The sequence below is a fragment of the Clupea harengus genome, unplaced genomic scaffold (genome assembly GCF_900700415.2).
Source record: "Clupea harengus unplaced genomic scaffold, Ch_v2.0.2, whole genome shotgun sequence".
Lineage (NCBI taxonomy): Eukaryota > Metazoa > Chordata > Actinopteri > Clupeiformes > Clupeidae > Clupea > Clupea harengus.
This window is the reverse complement of record NW_024880143.1, coordinates 1-15,844: the sequence shown is the minus strand read 5'-3', so window position 1 is coordinate 15,844 and position 15,844 is coordinate 1. Positions and strand designations below refer to the sequence as shown.

Here is a 15,844-nt window from a genome sequence, read left to right as displayed (position 1 = left end):
GAAGGTTAGCCTATTTAAAGAGTGCCTATTTTGCGTAACACAATTCCTGTACAAAAAAAAACACACGGGCCCACAGTGTAATAAAGCCTAAACTTACAGAAAACAATACTCTATTGCAGCATGAATTAAAAGCAATGGCGGTCAAGAGGAATATTAAGAGTTTACTTTTGAGAGATCATGAAAAGAGATTCCAGTAGTTTTGAGACAAAATTAAGACAGCTGTAAAGGAAGTCTGTTCAGGTAAAGGCCAATTAAAGAATCACAAGAGGAAAAGAAAACGCAAGTTTATTTTTAACATAGAAAATCTGGTTCAATAGCACTGAGGCATCTCAGTGTACTCAATTTATTATAACCCTTAATTGTGATTATTACCAAACATTGTTGCATCCAATTATTTGTGGATTTGTGTGTGTGCGGTTTATTAATGGTTTACTCTTTTCAAAATACATATAATAAACCATCCCTTTAAACCTGCTTACTTTTTGTTGCTGTTTCTCTACATGCAATAGGCTATATTCGATGGTAATAATGGTATGTGAAGTCCATAAAAAGTGAAAAAATATACAGAGATTAAGTTGAGCAGTAATATGAAAAGATCTGTGTCTTCTTTTCATTGTACATCAATCATCAGTTCTTCTTCTTTAGAGCCTTTCCTTCTACGCTTTGATGGGGGCACTAAATGTGGAGGCAGCTGGGGAGGAAGCCCATGGCCGTCCAGCTTGACCTCTATGAGATAGCTTGCCAGGGCAAACTCCTCCTCGTCCAGCATACCATCTCGGTCCACATCAGACAGCTTCCAGATTCGGCCCAGGACTGCGATGGGCAGCCGAGTGCTGATCATCCAGTTTTTAACCTTGGTGCCACTCAGTTTGCCATCCTTAGGGGAGAGATTGTAAAATATCTCGTCGTATTTAGCCTTATCTTTAGTAACTACCCAGTCCACACCTGCCATGTCACTTTCCTCCCCATTCTCCTGAACTTGCATAAAAGGGTTGCCCTCGTTGAAAGGCCCTCTGTGTGTGGCCAGAAAGACTCCCCCCTGCACCCCAGGCTGGCTGGCCACTTCGAGTTCCTCCTTGCACAAGAGAGGCATAAGTCTAGCAATGTCAGTGGACAAAAACTCATCCAAAGCTGACATTAGTTTGGGTTTCAGGGCCTTAAACTTGGCAAAGTCATGGCTCATCAGTCGTTCCTATTGAGAGGGAACAGAAAGAGAAGTGTAAGTGAAGTATTTTCAGTAAAGGTGAACACAGTGTACCACCAAATCCTTGGTTTCCAGTAAAGGCCAATAAACCTGCATCCTGGCACAGTCTGGAAAGTCACCAGGAGAGATCTGATGGCGCTGTTGGATCCTAGAGAATATGTCAGGAAGGTCGTAGATCAGGTCCCTTTTCTTGTTGTCTCTTCCAAAGACCAAGGGCATTTCTTGTTTGAGGTAGTTAATAATGTAGACATGGGCCTGCATACATTCAAACACAAAATGGGTCATACCAAAAAGATACGAAAGTTGTTTATTGATCTTTAAGTAACAATGTACGGGGTGGAGATTTGGCACTCACCCTCACTAAACGAGCTCTTTTAACTAGATCATTGAGTTTGCGCAAAGCAGCATTGCGAGGCAAAATCTGGATGTCTTTGAAGAGGCTCTCCTCCTCCCTCTCAAACAGTGGGCGATAATCGGGTACCCTGAAAGGTGATGACCAGAAGGACCCTATATAAACCCGCAGGACCTCAGGAGTGCGGAACACCTTCCCCAGAGACCACATGAGGGCGCCATAGACACGCATCAGCTGCTGGGTGTCCACCAGATCTGCCTTGTTGAGCACAACCCTCAGCTTATCCTCATTGCCCCGCAACGCCCCTATCGTGCGTGAGAACTCATCTGAAATATCCAGTTTGTTGGCATCACAGAGGAGTATGATGCGATCTACGTGTTCAGCAAACCACTGAAGAACAGCCGGAAAATCATATCCTGCAGGAAGAATTCAATGTGATGGGTGACATCAGCTCTGAAGAATACGACTTTACCTAGAGGGCAGGGCATGCTTGTGAAAGATAGGTCACAGCAACCAATTCAGGAAACACCATGTAATCTTTACAAAACTGTGAGATATGAATATTATTTTAACGGTTAGCTTGTCATGTCTTACCTCTGCTTAGTCTCTTTTTGGCTGCAGACAAAATTCCTGGTGTATCAATGATGCTGATACTCTCCAGAACCTGATTAGGTACTTGAACACATTGAAATCTGCAAATAATTGTATTAAGGGTTTGTTGATTGCACATTACTTGTCTCAAACACATAACAAAAATATCTAGAGAGGATAATGCTTCATTACAAAACCTGCTGAGCCAACCCTTTCTGTATATAATACCAAAGGGGAGAATACCAGGACAGCAGAATCAACAAGACCTCAACAATATTTATGGGGAAAAAAACTAGTTGCACAAATAAAACTAACATTCTTTTGCTGCTTTTGTGTTTCTAAATATGATTTATTGTTTTGGACAAAAGAGTACGTCTGGAACATTTGGAAAGAATAAATAAACATTCCCACAAGCTCCAGATGATGAATTTGTATTGTGTTGGGAATATCTCATTTCATATTACACCCTATCTCAGGAGTATTTCCCCACTTTTCGACAATGCATTTCCCCCCCATCCATGCCCCACCCCAAATATCTTTTACCTGTTAAGAAACTTGTTTCCAAATGGATTGAGTTTGCGAAAGGGCTTATTAGGATCAACAATCAGTGCATTTCCAGGAATGATGCCCTCTACGTCCCCATACATGACAGCAGTGAAGCTATCTGTTGTGGGTTCAGGCCCCACTCTACTTCCCGGGAAGTCTTGCTCGAGCAGATATCTGAAGTAACAGGGAAACGCTCATGAAGTCATCAAGACTGTTGTGACTAGTAGGCAAATTATTTGTTAAATTAAGTTTCAGGCATGTGGTCATTTACAGCACACAATAAACACCTTTGTGCGTGAACATATGTGTTTAATGAATAGTGAAAGTGTTGTTACCTTATGAAAGTTGTTTTTCCTGTGGAATACTGGCCCACCACTAGCACCATGGGCTTATTATCAAAATCTGCATCCTCTAAGCCAGGAGAGTGGAAGTCAGAGAAGCTGTACTGCTTCTCCAGGGGCAGAAGCTTCTCACGATACAAGGTCTTCAGCCCCTCAGTCACTGTTCGAATCTCTCTTAAGGATTTACCACTGTCTTCTCCTTGTCCCCATGAAGGCATGGTGGTTGTTTCTGTGGGTGGAGATCAGCTTAGAGTGTTTTAGGGCACATCACAAAGTTCTGCTGCAGGATGACAAATCCACTGACTTTCAGTGTCCAGGAGTGAGACTGGAGGGGTTAAGAGTGGAATTCGGGCAGGGTTTATGCATGAAGGCAAGGCAAAGTATGTGGATGACCTGAGACTAGCGTGTGACAAATACAAACTGCATGAGGAACAGCAAGTGTGTACAGCATAAGAATATTAGACACAATTGCGTGCAACTCACTGTCAAAGCTTGGGGAGTGGCAACCGTTTATGAACTGCAAAGAGACACAAAATGAATGGGCTGCAGAGTCCCTACACCAAAATTGACTTGTAGTGTGGTCCAAAGATAATTTCCAAATGCATCCGAAAGAAGGCAGAGAGCACCCAAGAGTATCATTAATTCATTAATCTCCCCTGTATTAAGAGCAGGGAGGGACAGCTGCTGAATGAGCTGACTGAAAGCAGTGAGCTCACAGCTGTTCTCTATTGTGAAGCCTCTGAGACAGTGTAACAGCATAGGGGTGTGGACCACAGTTGCTCAAGAGGTTTGAAGGGAAAATAAAGAGAGAGAGCGAAGGAGAGAGAGATGTAAAAGGGCGGGGTGGGTGAAATAGGCCTTAAAGAATTTAAATGCCAATCAAAATGGGAAGCAGGGACCTTAGCTTATTATGGGTGGGGAAAGGAAATGAACTAAGAGACCAGCAGCCAGGATGGAGAGAATCACTTTTTCGAAAGAGAAGAGAACTCAGCTAAATAGGGATGCATAGCATGATTTAATGGTGAAAATAATGTATTTATTCATAGTCAAATTAACAATACAAACAAAATATCAATTCAAAATGGTCTTGCCGTGTGCAAGAAAGGATACTCCCTCAACCTTTCTTAAAATACTTGCAAATGTATTGATACTACATTATTATATTGCACCCTGCATCACTTCCTAATTATGATAAGATGATTCAAACTGGAACAGGTTAGGGACATATACATTTAGGGCATTGCAAAAACATTTTTTCCACCATTTCTTTTTGTAGAAAGATATGAGTGTCTGTCAAGAATAGAGGTCTTACCTTTTGATGATTTTCACCTTAGAGTGTGAAATGAAGATTAACTTTTCCAACTGGGTTTAGTCCTACTGTACAGACAATTTTCACTAGATGTTTCTGTGTTCAGAGCATAGCCATCTAGGTGGATGCACATCATTTAATCCCTTTATATTCAAATTTACTGGTAGTAATGTAACACAAAGACTCCTTATTGCAGCATTTCAAGTACTCAACTTGTCCAGCTTCACTGTTGTAAGTCACAACTAGGTCCTCCGAATGAATCCAGATGTTTTATGAGCTCAGGGCCTGAACAAGAGGAGGAGTCATTACCTCTGACTATGGACCAAAGTTCTGCTATGGTAACATACTTTGGTGAGCTAGCCAGGAAGAATGCACCAGACAGGGATCTGTCTCAGTTTTCTGCTCTCAGTTTTAATGCAGCTCATGTGAAATTAGAAATACACTGCATGACCTCTGGAATGTCACTTTAATAGCGTCTTCAACACACATAACAAGGAAACAGGAGGCAGGTCTGAATCTCTGACATGACTAAGACACTGATGGTGGACAGATATGATAACATAACGCAGGGCTGACCCACCCCCCAAGTAGTTAGCTGTCCCCAGCAACCACAGCAAAGTCCTCGAAATGATGTAGAGTGTAGAGTCAATCAGGACATGGTTGCCCCCAACACCACTGTAAGCCCTGGCAATGGAGGAGGCCTGTGGAACAGTGGAGGGCTGGAAAACAGTCCTTCTAGAACTGACACAAATCCCTGAGGTGTTAGGGAGATGCAATTGGTGGAAGCTCATGGAACAGTGCAGGGCAAGAAGACATAGTCCTGTCAGAAGCAACAGTCTCTGAAGCGTTATGGCCGGAAAATGATGGCGATGTGGAGGCCCTTCCTCTCACAGAGGAGGTACAGACTCTCAGGTGAGCAGCAACAACATAAGGCCTCCGAGCTGGTGGCAGTGGCACAGTGGGCCCCCACGTCAGCAACAAGATGAATGTGCAGCGAGACATAGCCAGGGTTGCCAACTTTCAAGGCTGACTTGGCATGAGAATTAGTATTATGGACAACAATTGATCAGTCAATGGAATTTAATTTCCATGCTACCATGAGGCCGGACACATAAGCTTTATTTAATTCCAAAAATTAAGCAGTGCCACTGTAATGGTTATTAAAACCTATACAGAGCAATAAAACGTCTGTGCCCCATACACTGTATGACCTCAGAAATGGCACTTTAATGGACACTGACAGATAAGCTACAATAAAGCAGGGCTGAACTACGGCATTAACAGCATAACATACATGGACACACTAATAACAGTTACAAACGCTAATACCAAACACGAAAGGGAGGTATAATTTTAAACAACAACAACACAGCTCCAGTATGCCCCACGGCATGCTGGGAACTACACAGCCTCTAGTTTACTGACATACACAGAAGCCCCGCTACCTAGGGGGCATGTCCAGGCTGACGCTGCCTGCTGTCTGTGGTGATGGTTGGCAGTACTGCAATTTGAAGACACAACTTATTTCTGATTGAAAGTTGTGTTTTGTAAACACCTGACATTTTTTCAGCAGCAACTGTAAGGCAAACATGCACTTGTAAACAACAATAGTATGTTTTATTAGGGGTACCAGTGCCGCACATAGACTGCTCAGCTGGTAGGCCTATTGTCTACAGGTGAAAAAAAAATCGCCTTTCAGTGAACCATCTAAAGCTTTTTTCATCAGGGGAAATTTCCTACAAAGATTAAGACATCTATTATTACCAAGTGACAAGCAAAGCACATACCCCTGACATCTGAACGAAATTCCCGCTCAGTTGAGCCAATGACATTAGGGGTTGCGTCGGTTGCAGTTTGAGATGGAGACACAAAAATTTAGTGATTGGATGGCGGAGAAGTAGACACTTGCCGGTAGCTAGCTAGCAGATAGCTGTCTAGTCAGATTATTATTTAGACCAACTATTATTTTTAAATGTTGTTAATGAGTATTTTTTTGTAAAAATACATATTGTAATAGTTTTATGTAGGTTTGAATTAAATAGCATTATCGATCGATTTAATGGCATTTTTTTTATATATTGCTAACACAATAACTGATTAAATGAAATAGGATGTAACGTTACATAGTGCTAATTATAGGTATTCATTTTCATCAGTTAGCTAACGATAGCTAGTTAGGGAGCGTTAGCTAATTATCTACCATCTGAATGGCTGACTTTGTCCTCGAAAACGTTTAAGGTGAGTTAAAATTTTTGCCTTACCAAATGGTAACTTAGTTGTGTCCATGTTGGAATTCGATGGCCTATTATCATTAGCTTTTATTCAACGTCACATGATTAACAAATACACCTCAAGTGTTATGTTAGCCTTACCTTCTAACTTAAACATTGATCAGTGTTCTTCCTAGCTGTCGCTAGAGTTTACTGCTGTGGTATCGCTAGCTAAATTGCTATGTTAAAACGTACTGGTGCATAAAGTTAGCATTAGAATTAGTTAATTAGAATAAGTTGTTATGCTGGCAGCAGTGATCGTGTTTTTTAATGCTATCACAATGTCGTAATAAACATAGTGCATGAAATTCAAGAGTGAAATATAGTTTTGAAAGACTGATGAAGAAAGCTGACTAATGTCCATGTAAACCATAGGTGTGGAAGCATGGTGAAAACCATAGCTGAAAACATGAATGTGGTACAAGATTACTCAAATACCAAATTCTGGTATTTTGCTTCTTGTCATTCAGGACTCAGTAGCACGCAATTAACACGGTTTTATCTGTCTAATACAGCCGAGTTGTGATACATGGATGAAATATTGGACCTGAGTCATTCTGGTCAACGCCTCATATGCATTGATGCCTCCGATGAAGGTGTCGAAATTAACCCCAGATCTGAACAGCTCATTAACTTCACAAACTTTGAAGAGTGGCAGAAGCAAGATGGTATATTTCCTATTTTGCTTCCAACTGCCTCCAACTGTCAGATTTATGTTTCCTGTCTTCAAATTTCTCCCATCAGTTTAGGCTAATACCCCACCTTGAATTAACCTTAGAAAGAGCTGCTTCACAAGCAGTAGAAGACCTTTATTCAAATAATCGATAAGCTTTAAATGTTGTTGGGGTAGTCACTTATTCCAGCACACTCATGGCACATCTTGTGCAAAGATGTGATCTTTCCTAGAGATGTGATCTTTTCGGGTGTTGTAAAGAAGATGTTCTTGTGTAATTGGGCTCTTATAATTGTATAATTAATGAATTAATGTTTTCCTCTCATTGTTGGGTGTTTTCAGTGGAGGATAGTAATACTATCGCAGCGAGTGAGAGGTACCAACAGGTGGAACATGGATCAGTGGAGAGACAGAAAGCTAGGAACTCCCCTTTCAATTGTTCCTTCTGTGGCAAAGTATTTGGGAATTCAAATGCCCTAAATAAACACCTTTTGACGCACCAGTCAGACCGACCGCACGTCTGTTCCATCTGCCAACGTGCATTTAAACGCCATGATCATCTGTAAGTTCAGGTTTTTTCAAAGATAGTGTATGTTCATTTGCTCTGATTTCTGACTGCTCAGTTGCTGTGTTTGTATACAGGACAGGCCACATGTTGACACACCAGAAGCGGAAGCTATTTCACTGTGCAGAGCTTGGCTGTCAGCGGAGCTACTGTGACGCTCACTCCCTGAAGCGCCACTGTTTGTCTCAACATGGCATTCATCCCAAGCCTACGACATCAGAGAGCACCTCCACCCACTCCACCCTCCACCCTACAGCACACTGGGAACCAGCAGAGGACACTCTGAGTGTACAAGGCAGCAGTGACCAAAGTGGCTATCCTACCATTTTCATTCCTGCCCCAAAAACTGTGACCGACACCCAGTCTGTAAGTGCTAATTATCACAGCTATGTTGATTACAATAACTACACAGGGTTTTCCACTGTGGTCAGAGGACTTGGAGTGAGTCAATTCACAGTTGAGGGTGGTGCTCAAGAGAAGCCCCTCGTAGGCCAAGATCAGTGGATCCCAGGACCTACAAAAGGTATGTATGCTATGAGCAGAGGTGAAGCGGTGCCATCTGAGGATATGCAGGGCTCTACACAATGGCCAGTGGGTCTAGAGCCAGAGTCGAGTGTTATCAGTGCAGATTCTGCTGCAGCACAGAGCTTTGGGGCGGATGGCCTGAGCGCCCCCTGCTGGGAGAACACGCTTGATTTTCCTATGTCAGACCTCCAGGCACTCGATAACATGTTGTCATTTCAGTCCTCACGGGAGACAGCCAACTGCCACGATGAGTTGGTGGACAGGCCAGCTTCTTCGGAAAATTCCAATCACACAAGACTGGAAACACAACCGAGTCAACATTCTCACATAAACGAAAGTCTTACTCAGGTCAAAAAGATTAAGTCGGAGACATTGTCTCCATGGCCCATCTCTAGCCATGAATTTACCACAGCAGCGGACCTTCCACCAATTGCTCCGCAATCCCAATTGAGTGTATTGGCAGGAATGCACGCTATCCCTAAAAAAGTGGACAAGGCGAAAAAGAGAGCAAGGAAGAGGAAAATCACAGTTGACGATGTCCTCCCTTTGCAAGTTTATTATGAAGACTCAGTTCCTCTGCATCCGCGGTCCCGCCCAGGGTTCCTTGTATCTCCAAGCCAGGTAGCAATGGCTTCATTTAGCGCAGACAATGCCCCCTACCCGTCTTTTAAGGTTTGTGTGTGTGAATGTGTCACGCTTTCTTTCTCTGTATTGAGTGTTAGAAACAAATTCAGTGTATTTGCTATTCGTGTTTATCAACATGCTGGTGAGGCACGTATTAATGTACTGTTTTTGTTGGATTGAAAAGGGAGGAGGTGTCTCTGTCATCACTTACGCAGAGGAAGGACAGGAGTCTTGTGAAAGGTAATGAAGTACTGAGCCAGGGGTAAAACATTTTTAGCAACACTGTTATGAAACTTTTAGTAACCTATGAAAACGTATTACAGTATTTAAACTATTACGTTAAATCAACTTATCACAGATCCACAGATTCAGTGTTTGTATACATTCTTTCTGAGGGCCGTCTTGTTCTGGATGTTAGACTATTGGCAATGTCATGGTCAATGACTTCAACAATCCACATAGAACTTGGTATAGTGGAAGCCCCACATGGCTGATACAGAATAGAAGGTTTGTGTCCTTAGGTGTGCGTTTCCCTTTGTGCTAGCGTCCCCTGAAGTTGCGTAGGGTCAAAGCACTTTTTGGGCAATAGCTTGAAAACTGTTTTGCCAGAAATTATCAAAAAAATGTTATGGCAAACTGGACATTAGGAGGTGCATTACCCTAGCTCATTACTATTAATTTGTGGAGTGGCACCACCTAGTTAATAATGTTCAAAGCAAAAATGTAACCCTCCACCAACCAATATCTTGCTATGTAAAGGTTCAAACTGAATTTGATTGATCACTACCATATTTTTTGGTCGCGACATTATATCCATAGGGGGCGCTGCAACTGACACTTGCTACAGTTGCTCACATCTCCAAGTTCCATTTGGCTCAACAAAATGGCCACTGAAGGTCGACCAAAATTCTGCAGCCAATACATGCCTGTGTGAATGGCCAATCTTAATGAAATGTTGTAGGCTCATTCATAATGGCATGAAGAAACTATTTCAAATCAGCAATACGATGTCGTTACAACAAGCTACAACAGGTTTTCCTCTATTTCTCTCGCATGGTTTGGTCTATCTTCTAAATTAATCTTGTCTCTTTACGTAACAATTACAAAATTCAAATGGTCCTCTTTCACCTGTTGAAGCAGTCAAATCATAAAGCTTGTGGCTGTATTTAAACTCATTATCCTCACTGTCCTGTTATAAATGTCAATACTTGTGGGCCTATATGCGGCATTTACTCTACATTTAGTATCGTATTCAAACACATTCTTGTCTTCAACTAATGATCCTACATTTAAGTTCGTATTATTGATTATGTATACATGTAAATTTCACAAAATATTTAAATTTAGCACAAGAATATATCTGTTATACTCATACTCACATCACAAGACACGTAACTCACAGGCACTGCTTCATACCCTCTCAGTGTACAGGACATACACAAACTGTAGTTCCTTAAATTTTCACTCAGATTAAGATACAACAAACCGTTTAGTGTTTTGTTGCCAGAAACGTAATCATTCAAGATAACACCCTTTTCTTGGAACAGAAAATATTTAGTTTTTTCATTAATTTCTTTCTGATGCGCTCACTGCGACGGTCACATTACGCACTGCTATGCTATGCACTACGTCTAATTTATATGTATGCCTGTCATCTACCACCTCTTTCTGCAGGTCAGACTATGGTGACCTCTCTGAAGATAGCTTTTCCTGGGCTCATCCAGCCTCTTCTAGGGCATATGATCATGTGGACTCTCACTCACCAGAGCCATTCACCTCTGTTCAGGTGCCATACTAATAACTCAGAACACAAGCTTAGAGCGCAAAGGGAGTGGTTGCGTTGCATTCAGGATGCGAGAGGTCTTTAGTCGTGTTGTTTTGCTTACAGCATGGTGAAACAGTGGAGACCACCGCCGATGAAATATTGGTCGCCCAGTGGTCACCCCATCATTCGGAGAAAAAGTGTCTGTCACCCCTGATCATCCCGGTATCTGTACCTGTTTCAAAGGGCCCAGAGGAGGGTGACAGGTGCCGGAGCTTTACACCATCCGATGTGAGTAAAAGAATCACTGTTCTTACAGTTCTTGCCGTTTGTGATATTCTCTGCATTTCTTTCACTGGTTCTCTCCCCAGAAGAAGGGGGGTGGTGGTCTGTGTTTCTTATGAATCTGAACATCTAACAAAGGTGACCACTCTTATTGTGTGAAACTAAAATAAATGTTTCCCTGTAGGAAGAGGCAGCTCAGTCGATGGAGGGAACGAGACTGAAGAAGACCCGCCGGCTGGAGTCGCTGAAAACCCTCATCATTCCCACTCCCATGCAGCCCCACCAGATGATAGAGCAGGAGGCTTTGGCTGGCCTGCGGTTCCGTGCTACGGGAGGCTACTTAAGCCAGCTGCGCTCCCCCACATATTTGGCTGGCCAGCTGATGAACCCCGACCTCCAGCTCGCCCCCTACACCCCCCCGCCGATGCTGAGTCCACTGAGGCCAGGAAGCGGCCTGTATTTCAACAAGCTGCCCCAGCAGCATCCCTGTCCACCCCTGGCCAGTTCCCTCATCAATGCTATGGGTTTGTTCTCCCTCTTCATGCTGGATCTCGCTCAGTGTGGGCTGAGAAACGATAGGATGTTTGGCTCATGCCTCTGCCTAAGCATGTCACTAGTTTGGTGTTTGTGGTGACAGCTGTACAGGCAAGAGGAAATATGCCGACGGCCAAAAATGTGCAGTTATTTGTTTACTCTGAGAAGCAATTGGACTGTAGAGTAAAGACAGAACCAAATCAAATACATTTGGACAAAAAGAAAACAAGCATTCAAATATGATCTCAAAACAGCATTGAGAGATGACTTCGTAAACCCTGACATTTATTCGGCCGATTAATGGAACAGAAAGACTCCTTAGGAGCCCTTAGTAGACGTCATTGTGACCAGTAACGTTTTTTTCATCCCTTAGACAGAAGAGATGTCATCTCTTTGGTAGTGGATGACACCGTTGTCAGCATAGAGCCGTGAGTTTCTTCCATTCTTTCATTCTGTATTATGAATTCCCCCAAGGTCACCTCTGTATAGCATGGTCTACTATAGCAATAGTCAAAGTTGTATCCACTACCAGCCATGTCAATTGCAGGAGGATCAACGTGGGCTCCCGCTTTCAGGCAGAGATTCCACCCTTGCGGAACCGGCTTCTGATGTTGTATGAGGAGCACCTGGCCCAGCTTGTTTGGTCGCCGTGGGGAGACATAGCCAGTAATACAGACACACAAGAAAGAGGTGTGTTTACTACACACAGACCGACGTACTCATACACAGACATACTTACACAAATACTTAACTACATTTACTACCTACATAATATCATTCCCTTGTTATGTCGAGCTGGATACGTCAGTGTCTGTGCCATGGACTGTGTCATACATGTAATACTCACCAATACAATTTTCAGGTTTTATGGTAATTCAAAATTGACCAAGTGTTCACAGACATGTAAACACAGGCAAGTAAATACATATATGTAGGCATAGATGTGGCTCTGTCAGGGTTTTAACCAGCTGTTTTAGGAATGTATGCATTGCATGAACTGAGCTGATAAATGTCAAGCTTTAGGTTATGAACATCACAAGGCTTTTGCGTAGCTGTGCATCTCTTCACAATACTCTGTTTTTCTGCTTGCTCAGTCACAGAGTTCCTGAACATGTGTTGTTCCAGTGTCCTCCCAGGAGGGGGAACCAACACTGAACTGGCCCTCCACTGCCTTCATGAAGTGCAAGGAGATGTTCTGGTGGGATGATTATTGTTTTCATCTTGTAAAACTGTTGAGTTAATTTGTGTGTGTATATGTGTGAGCGTTTTGATTTTCCTTTTGTATGTGTTTTTCCATGTCCAGGCAGCCCTGGATCTTCTTTTGGTCAGAGGAGATTATCGTTCCTCCTCACATGCCTTAAGTGACTATCACTATACAGGTATCAGGCCTAATTCTCCTCCATAGAATGTAGTATATATGTATGTCATTTTCGGTTGTGGGGATAAATAAATATATTCAATTTGGACTATATTCTTGAATTCCTGTACAATTTAATGTAGATACAATTTTAGATGTTCTTGCATGTGAAGGTTGAAGTACACGTGTAAGTAATTACAATTTAAGCAAGACAGAAATAGCACATATTAGGCTTGGAATTGTCATGTGTTCAGGTTCTGTATACTTTCGGTTGACTATAGGGTCAGACTTCTGGTGTCCCCAAGAGAAGAAACTCTTCAGAAAAGCTGTGGTCACTGTGAATAAGGACTTTCAGCGTATTCAGAACATGGTGAGAACGGAAACATTGTAAATAGCCAATCATGGTATGCATTGTAGTATAAAGCTAGAATTGTGTCTAAAATAGAGCCCAGAGTATGATTTGCACTTGTAAATTGCAAACTATAAAAACGGAACAATTGTAATTTCCTACTTGCGAGTTTTCAACCGTAACTTCGTACTTGCACAACTGTACCACCGGATTTGTGTTTGTAACTTTTTTTTAGAATGTATGCATATTCCATTGTACATTACCTCGAACAACATCTCTCTCCTGTCTTGCTTGATGTCTCTTCTTTGTTTGCGCTAAACTTACCCTACACACGCTCGCTCAATTTTGCGAAGCGGCACGATTGTGCCACAAATGCATAATGGGAAAAGTAGGCTAGCTGTCTGTCCATTCCGGTGGGCTCTTTCTCCCTCTAACAGTTCTAAGAACAATGAAAAGGTTCTTCTGGTCCAACGTGCCTAATTGACTCTCGTCTGAAAGCTTGCAGCTATCACGTTAGCATTTTACAACTGTCCTGTTCCTGTTTTTAAGGTTTAATTGCTACTTAATTTGGGAAACAGAGATATTTCTCCCCATATCCTCTTGCAACTCTCACTCTATTGAGTGATTCACTCGCTTACTGGGTTAGCAGTGAACCAATCAGCTATTCCCTGCCAATTGAACATAGCCCGGTATAACCAGACTCAAATTCTCCTCGTAAATAAGGTCCTAAGCGCTCAGCTCGGAAGTTTCAAACACAACTCCTGTGGTACAGTTTTGCGAGTATGAGATTACATTTGCAATTCGTTTTTATGCAGTTTTGCAGAGCGGAAGTTACAATTACAAATTACAATTGCGAGTAGTGTTTCGGTTTTACAGTTTGCCGTTTATAAGTGAAAGTGCATTCTCTGTGCTTCTTTGTGTTGAAGGCACAGTTCTAGCTTCATATTAGTGGAAATGATCAACCAGTCAACATACTATGAAGGTTTTTTTGTTCCAATTTCACATTCTCAGATAAATAATATCGCAGTTATAAAATATACTGTAGTTTTGTCAGCACATCAACAGTGTAGTCGAGTGACTGAAATGTAGTCTGTGCCACAGTTACAGAGCAAGACAGTGTACCAGTGTGTTGAGTATTACTATGCCATGAAGAAACTAAAGAAATTCAAACAGCGCACTAAAGGAGACAAAAGGGAAGGAGGTGGAGTGGACTCTGTGAGTGTTAACTCTGAATGAGAAGCAAAGACTTACTGATCTAACGTGCATAGTCCATAATGACCATAATGTACTAACACACATTGCTGGAAAAATTAGTTGATAATGATTATTGTGGACAGATGTTATACACACCTTAAGCCTTTGTTTTGTTCAATAAGAAACTAGCATTATGAGGATGTACTTGAAATGTGCTTACAAGTGAGTGGTCACTGAGTGGCAAGCAACAACTACAAACAGAAGCAAAAATACCAAAGAAAACAAAGAGATGCGGTTTTTCAAAGATTCTTCTCTACCTCTCAGACCGAATCACCTACTGGTCTTGACGAACAGCAAATAAGCAGAAGGGGAGTGCAGCGTTCCCTGGCCAGACAAAGACCTCCACAGCAGCTTCAGACGGCTGCGGACACGTCTATGGAGTTCACCTGTGAGGAGTGTGGTCGGTAAGTAATATCATCCCGAAATATTGTCGCGTAAAAGCCCCTGATATGTTCAGCACAGAGCACAGACGTCATACCTAACAGACGTTCACGTGCACGTTTATGAATGCTGTGCATGTCTGTCTTTGCTCAGGGGCTTCGAGAAGGTCAGGAGCCGCAGCGCTCACATGAAGACCCACCGGCACCAAGAGCGAAATTGCTCCATGGCGTCCAGCTGGCCTGACAGAGACAAAACTCAACAGGGTATCCATGGAAGAGAGCTAGCCGTCACCTCTGAATCAGATTCACCATAGCTCAGGATTCTGCAGTTACAGCAGCAAGTTGTGAAAACAGCCAGCCTACATTATAAAAGCCACAGACGTCAAATTTAGTTAGTAAAATACTAATATATAGGCTAGTCCACTAAGCATTTCACGAAAGACTTGAAACAATGCAAATTGCTAAACATAATTAATATCAAATTATGGCTTATTGTAGTATTCAAATTTGGATTATTCAGATATTTAAAATGGGTATAATATCCATTAAAATTATGGAGATTTAAAATATGATCTAGAATCAGCTGTTCAGTCTGTTTTACATCTGTTAAGTGTGTAAGCTTTGTTATGTTGTTGCAGAAGTTGAATTTGAGTTTTTATGTCAAGGTTGAAGTGATCTCATCAAATTCTCTTGGAAGAATTTATTTATTTATTATTTCACTTTTTATTTATTATGTAATATTTTTTCTGTAAGGAAACTGAGGCACGATATTGTGTACACAAATATATTAGTTATTTTATATGGTCAGTCTGACACTGAATTTTAAAGACCTCACAATTGTTCTCCATTGTTTCTTGGTTGAACAGCACTCCATTCTTAATGGGGGGAAAAGGCAGCAGATTTTTGAGTGTTGAAAGGTGTTC

The 15,844-nt window shown here is 42.0% G+C and overlaps 3 protein-coding genes across 3 annotated transcripts; 2 read left to right on the top strand and 1 right to left on the bottom strand.

The window, feature by feature from the left end:
- Positions 1–313: 313 nt before the first annotated feature.
- Positions 314–4,564, bottom strand: ehd2a (EH-domain containing 2a). The gene is made up of 7 exons (XM_042706186.1): positions 4,347–4,564; positions 3,029–3,263; positions 2,691–2,867; positions 2,151–2,248; positions 1,560–1,972; positions 1,295–1,459; positions 314–1,192 (listed from the first exon to the last, which is right to left on the bottom strand). The coding sequence occupies exons 2-7, from the start codon at positions 3,250–3,252 to the stop codon at positions 611–613; spliced, it is 1,659 nt and encodes a 552-aa protein (XP_042562120.1). The 5' UTR covers positions 3,253–3,263; positions 4,347–4,564; the 3' UTR covers positions 314–610.
- A 1,610-nt stretch (positions 4,565–6,174) lies between these two features.
- LOC122131388 lies at positions 6,175–11,681 on the top strand. The gene is made up of 8 exons (XM_042706184.1): positions 6,175–6,581; positions 7,129–7,281; positions 7,629–7,848; positions 7,929–9,048; positions 9,185–9,240; positions 10,675–10,786; positions 10,889–11,053; positions 11,232–11,681. The coding sequence occupies exons 2-8, from the start codon at positions 7,143–7,145 to the stop codon at positions 11,679–11,681; spliced, it is 2,262 nt and encodes a 753-aa protein (XP_042562118.1). The 5' UTR covers positions 6,175–6,581; positions 7,129–7,142.
- Positions 11,682–12,600: 919 nt separating this feature from the next.
- On the top strand, positions 12,601–15,835 carry LOC122131389 (zinc finger protein 541). Its single transcript, XM_042706185.1, has 6 exons — positions 12,601–12,779; positions 12,885–12,960; positions 13,220–13,308; positions 14,389–14,502; positions 14,806–14,945; positions 15,076–15,835. Exons 1-6 carry the CDS (start codon positions 12,693–12,695, stop codon positions 15,233–15,235), a joined length of 666 nt encoding a protein of 221 aa, XP_042562119.1. The 5' UTR covers positions 12,601–12,692; the 3' UTR covers positions 15,236–15,835.
- The last annotated feature ends 9 nt before the right edge of the window (positions 15,836–15,844 follow it).